The sequence below is a fragment of the Bactrocera latifrons genome, unplaced genomic scaffold, assembly GCF_001853355.1.
Source record: "Bactrocera latifrons isolate USDA-ARS-PBARC rearing strain unplaced genomic scaffold, ASM185335v1 scaffold_4, whole genome shotgun sequence".
NCBI classification, from domain to species: domain Eukaryota; kingdom Metazoa; phylum Arthropoda; class Insecta; order Diptera; family Tephritidae; genus Bactrocera; species Bactrocera latifrons.
Window position 1 is genome coordinate 3,224,826 of NW_017537045.1, and position 5,744 is coordinate 3,230,569.

The window sequence follows — 5,744 nt, forward strand, 5'->3', positions numbered from 1 at the left end:
CAGTTGTTGGTTCAGTAGTGGTTGAAGTTGGTGGAGCAGTATATGCAGTGGTTGGTGCCGCAGTATGTGGCACAGTAGTTGGTGGTACAGTTGTTGGTTCAGTAGAGGTTGAAGTTGGTGCAGCAGTATATGCAGTGGTTGGTGCCGCTGTAGGTGGCACAGTAGTTGGTGGTACAGTTGTTGGTTCAGTAGAGGTTGAAGTTGGTGGAGCAGTATATGCAGTGGTTGGTGCCGCAGTAGGCGGCACAGTAGTTGGTGAAGTTGGTGGCACAGTAGTTGGTTCAGTAGAGGTTGAAGTWGGTGCAGCAGTATATGCAGTGGTTGGTGCCGCTGTAGGTGGCACAGTAGTTGGTGGTAGAGTTGTTGGTTCAGTAGAGGTTGAAGTTGGTGCAGCAGTATATGCAGTGGTTGGTGCCGCAGTAGTTGGTGGTACAGTTGTTGGTTCAGTAGAGGCTGAAGTTGGTGCAGCAGTATAGGTGGTTGGTGCCGCAGTAGGTGGCACAGTAGTTGGTGCAGTTGACGGTACCGTTTGTGGTACACATGGTGGCATATTTGGTGGAGTCGCTGTTGTTGTGGTGGTTGTCAGTTCATATGATACTCCTAATATGGCTCCTTTAGTGGGCACCTCGCCAGGAATAATGTAGATTTCACCGTCTCTTATTCTTATATGATGGCCTTAGTAGTGAGGAGGAAATTGACAATATCTTTAATCAAATCTTGTTATATAATATAAATTTTCAAATACCAACCGATTTTTGAAATTTCCGTACGATTTGCCATATCATTTGTAGACCTGATCGTTCGTTTACCAGTTAAAGGCTGGTATGCTGACCTTTTATGAGACGCAAGCGTTTCGAGTTTAGGAATAGAACTGGGAAAGGGAAGGGCGCTTCTATCTTTTGCCGATTTAAGTACTGAAAATTATATACAGACAATTACTTATAGCCTGAAGGGTTCAATAATGACTTCGTTTTGATATACTTACGTCTTTGGATTATGCTGCTTTTACTAGTTTTGAAGTGAAATGCTGTTAACTTGGTTATATTTTGAAATCTTTCAGCCAGAAAATCAATATTTAGTTTCATTGGCAATTTTTGAAATCTTTCTTCAGCCTCAACGAGTTTGGCGCCATACCAGACCAATACCGCTATGACGATTAGCCGCCAACAGGCTGCGAACCTCATAATTATATTGCTTAATTTCTGATTTTGCGCTTAACGCTATAAATTCATAGAAATACGATATCAAAACTTTACAAATATGTCTTGTCCTTATAGGTAAAATATATTAGTTTTTAATTTGTCGCTTCCCGCTCCTTATATACAAGAAATGTCGTTGTTTGTCTTTTCGCTAATATCTTCCTTCCGTGTTTGTTAATTATACTCATACTAACTTTTTTACAAAGGTTATGTTGATAATCACTAAAAGTGCGTTAACCGACTAACAAAAAACGTCAGAAACACTAAATTTTACGGAAGAAATGTCAGAAGGAAGCTGCATCCAGGTTTTTTTTTTCTTAAACTGAAAATGGGCGTGGCGTCGCCCACTTATGGACCAAAAACCATATCTCAGGAAGTACTCGACCGATTTCAATGAAATTCGGTATATAATATTTTCTTAACCCTGATGACATGTACCAAATATGGGTGAAATCGGTTCACAACCACGCCTGAAATCTCGATTATCACTTTATCATGCGAGAGTATAAAATGTTCGGTGACACCCCAACTTAGCACTTTCTTACTTGTTTTTACTAATATTCATAAACACCCTTAACGGGTTCTGGTATTAGTAGTTCTTGTATTAGATAAAAAACTTCCCAACTAAAATTATCAGGGTTCCACTTAATTCTAGCACTTTTTAATTCACCTGGTCAACTGGATCAACTAATACAATGCAACCAATTTGGCATATTGAAATGTAGTTAGTATAGAACGAAATATGATGTATCCAGCTAATCTCTAATAATGAATGATCTGGATCCTTGTCAAGAAGAGTACTGCGCTCAGTTGCCACACGGTTGCATGTGATACCAAAAAAACATAACAAGAAGCCAAATCCTGAAGTGTCAACAAAATGGCTTGAATATATCACAAGTCATTAAGCTGAGCTGACTAGTTTCAGTGACAGCTAGTTCGTCTGGATGGTTGAAGCTCTAAGATAATCCAAGGTACAATATCACACAAGCAAACACGACAAATATAGGAGAAATACCTTTATTTTTCCAAAAACTCTACACAATCCTCAGAGGAACCAAAAATAAACTAGTTTAGAATGCTTTTATGCATCTCATTTTCGCTACCATTTCGAATTATTTTTGTAGACATAGATCTTTAAAGTATTGTTTTGAAAACTTGGTTCCTTTAAAACTAAAATTGTCTGATTTAAAGTATTGTATTGGAAAACTTGGTTCACTCAACACTAAAATTTTGTGATTTCGTTCTCTGTAAAAAGTCCTGTCTGACTCGTTCGACAAAAGCATTGTGTTTACACTTTTTGTTTATCTTCTTTTATTTTAAAAATCATGTTTTCTCTCACTAAAACCTCGTCTGTACCAAATATCTGGCAGTGCGTGCCGCCTAGAAATTCTCGCTTTGTTTGTTCGGCTCAAAAGTTTCTGTGCCTTATTTCGACACAAAGAAAACATCAGCGCACTTTCAAAAGTGTTCACTTCTAATACTTTTTAGTCACTTGCGTGTGTACACCGCACGACTGCGTGCATAACTGTTAACTGAATTTTAATAATTTCAAATAAATGTTTATATTTGCGTTTTTTGCTTCTTTATTTTTCTTATTTTTTTTTTTTCTTGCAATTCAAAATATTTGCGTATTTGTGAGCTGCGAACGTGCTATTGAAAAAATATTTTTGCATATTTTATAAAGCATCATATGCGTTATTAAATAATAGAAAACAAATAACGGTATAAAAGAAAGGCAACTCATAGAATTGGTTTTTATTGGTCTTTATTTTTGAAAATTGTTCGTTCGGGTAAGCAAAATAATACATTTTTTCAAAAATAAGTTTTTTGACCTCAATCAATATATAATAAAAAAACTGAAAGTGTCTCGAGCCAGAAGAAGACCTGTACTAATTATTCTTCTATATACTATATTTTCAATAGCTTTTTATTTTAGTGGAAAGCTATATATAAACGGTTTCATTTTATACCGAAGACAACTTCAAAATCTTAATATAGATTATCTAGATCATGTGTTCTTCGTAGCAGAACTTAAAATTATAGAAAAACTTTTTACTAACTCTATTCTTTTCTAAGTAAATAACATCAATACCAAAAAATATCATGAAGGACGCAATACTGTGAAAACTGTGAAGATCACTGATAAAAGCTTTTTTTCAGAAATAGCTATGTACGTATTTTATATATATATATATGTATTTACGTCAGGTACTTTGCTGCGAGGGTTGCTCTAAAGTCCAGAGAAACGTGATATATGAAGGGATTCAAACAGGAAAACGCAGAAGTTCTCGCGTTCTTCAATTGTGTCCATGACAACTTAGACCATTGCGACCCAGAAACTATTCCGGGGGTTTTTTGTCCGCTCATATGTAGACGTGGAATATGTGAACGGGGATAAGTCGCTGGCGAAGAGAGGTAGTGAGCTTTAGCATGAAGTTTGGAGGAGAAGTCTGCTACAGAGAGCTTTCCGTCAAGGTTATCTTTAGACTACGGGTGGACTGTGGTGTCTTTCAGATAGAAGTAGCTACTATTAAAGTCGCAGTATACTTACTGCCATGAAGCGTAGCTTCTTTTAGAAATGTGAGATGCGCACATAGTTGATAAGGAAATGTCTAATCTCACTTTATATATCGTCAGTCTACTTCATTATCAGGTTCGTTTGGGTGTCAAATACATGCTAACTGCAAAACCGATGAGCTAGCTAGATTTGTAACCCTTACCGCGCTACCATCAGAATGGGACCGAGTTCGATATCAATCGGCATCCTCCGCATTAGACGGCGGGCGTGCGGCTAACATCTTTGGCCGATAATCAGCCTCTTTTGAGACTGCCAGTTCTTTTAGGCCTAGACTGGAATATAGGAGCAGCTAAAAATACAGTTATACGCAAAATTTCAACGTTGTACAGCAGAAATTGAGGTATTCATTACTCCATTAGCCAGCTTTTACAAGTCTATGGTGGAAACCGATACGGTTCAAAACGCTTTGTTGATTTATGAGTGTCATCATGATCAATTTTATAGGAGTTTTAGTGTGGAAAAACGGACCTGTATTTTGAGCTGTTCCAGCGAAAGTCTTGTTACGATTGTCCTCTTAACCTGATCTTACCTAACAAAACTCGCATTTTCAGTTACTCGTATTTCTTCTCTATTCGACGTACATTAGGCTTGTTCAAATAAATTTAGCGTTTAAGGTTATGGTATATTTATTTGTTAAAAAATAACTCCTTAGAGGAATTCTAAACTTAAAGAGGTAATGAGGGAACCTTTATGATAAATAATTAAAGAGATATTAACAGAATATTGTAAATTTAGGTCGATAAAATTTGGTTAAGCCTGATAAATTTTGTATTTTGGTCGTAAGCTTGCCATTGTCTCGAAACTTCTGATTTCTACTCGTATTATACTCGGCTATGCACCTGATTCTTCATTAATAAAATGAAATACAATTTTTTATTCACAATCTGGGTAAATTTTTATTGGAGCGTGCCGAAGTATACGCATGGGGGCGTACGTGACTGCGAGATTAGACTCTTATGCAATAAAGTATAGTTTTCAATTAGCGACTCTTTAATATACATAAATAGGGTTTTTATAATAATTTCTTTTACCTTTTTAAAAGACTCGTCGAAAAAGTCGAACATAAAGGCAATTCAAAATCACACTTATTACAAATTCAAATCTTCCAGATTTTGACAATGCGCTAGGAATGACCTCGAACTCATTAAGAAACCGTGACAAAAGTTAGCACTTCTTCTAGGAGCACAAGTATATAATTTTTTCTATATTCCTATAAAATGTTCCTAAGCTCTTTTAATGTTCAGTAGTTTAAGAAAACTCTGTCCACTTTTTTTCAGTCATCATTTATTTTCAAAGAGTGTCTACAATATGGATAAATTATTTCAAGGATAGAAGTGATCAAGTCTTATCTGCACAGGTTGCGCCGATTTCACGTAATCCGCTGGCTGTGATTGCTGTGGAGGAACCGGTTCAGCATGATGATGAGGATTTTCACTACAACACTCCTTATCAGCTTTTGATGTGCTCCACTTGTTGCAACGCCGGCGATAGCATCGTGTTCTTGGCGCTGGAGGTGGTACTGAGGGAGGTAAAACTAATATTTGGGGTGAAGGATACTGCGGTGAAACTGCTGGCTTCGGCACACAAACCACTCGTATTTTTCCCTTCGTGCCGTCAGCATCAAAATCGGTTATTTCGAAGCAATTAGTCAATGATGATTGGGGTGGTGCAATTGGAGTTGGTACTGGCGTTGGTACTTTTGGGGCATGTGGCACATAGGATGGCAAATGTGCAGGCGGATATGTGGGATATTCTGGATATTCTGGATATGGTGGATAAACTGGATATATGGGATATGGTGGAAATGGCGGGAATGGCGGATATGGTGGTAATGTTGGTGGCAAGGTCGGTGGTTGAGTAGGAGGTAAAGTCGGAGGGAGAGTTGGTGGTAAATTTGGTGGCAAAGTTGGTGGAAGGAATGGAGGTAGAGTTGGTGGCAAAGTTGGTGGAAGGGTTGGAGGTATAAT

The 5,744-nt window shown here is 37.6% G+C and overlaps 2 protein-coding genes across 2 annotated transcripts in view; both read right to left on the reverse strand.

Moving 5' to 3' along the window:
- Position 1: 1 nt before the first annotated feature.
- On the reverse strand, positions 2 to 780 carry LOC108972373 (mucin-2-like; the record flags this gene model as incomplete). Its single annotated transcript, XM_018938925.1, has 2 exons — positions 750 to 780; positions 2 to 675 (listed from the first exon to the last, which is right to left on the reverse strand). Coding segments are annotated over exons 1-2 (705 nt in total), but the record flags the coding sequence as incomplete, so codon positions are not given.
- A 4,270-nt stretch (positions 781 to 5,050) lies between these two features.
- Positions 5,051 to 5,744, reverse strand: part of LOC108972374 (uncharacterized PE-PGRS family protein PE_PGRS3) — a gene marked incomplete in the record, with an annotated part of 11,015 nt that continues 10,321 nt past the window's right edge. The window contains 1 exon segment of the mRNA XM_018938926.1: positions 5,051 to 5,744. Within this exon segment, the coding sequence (XP_018794471.1) occupies positions 5,100 to 5,744 (645 nt within the window).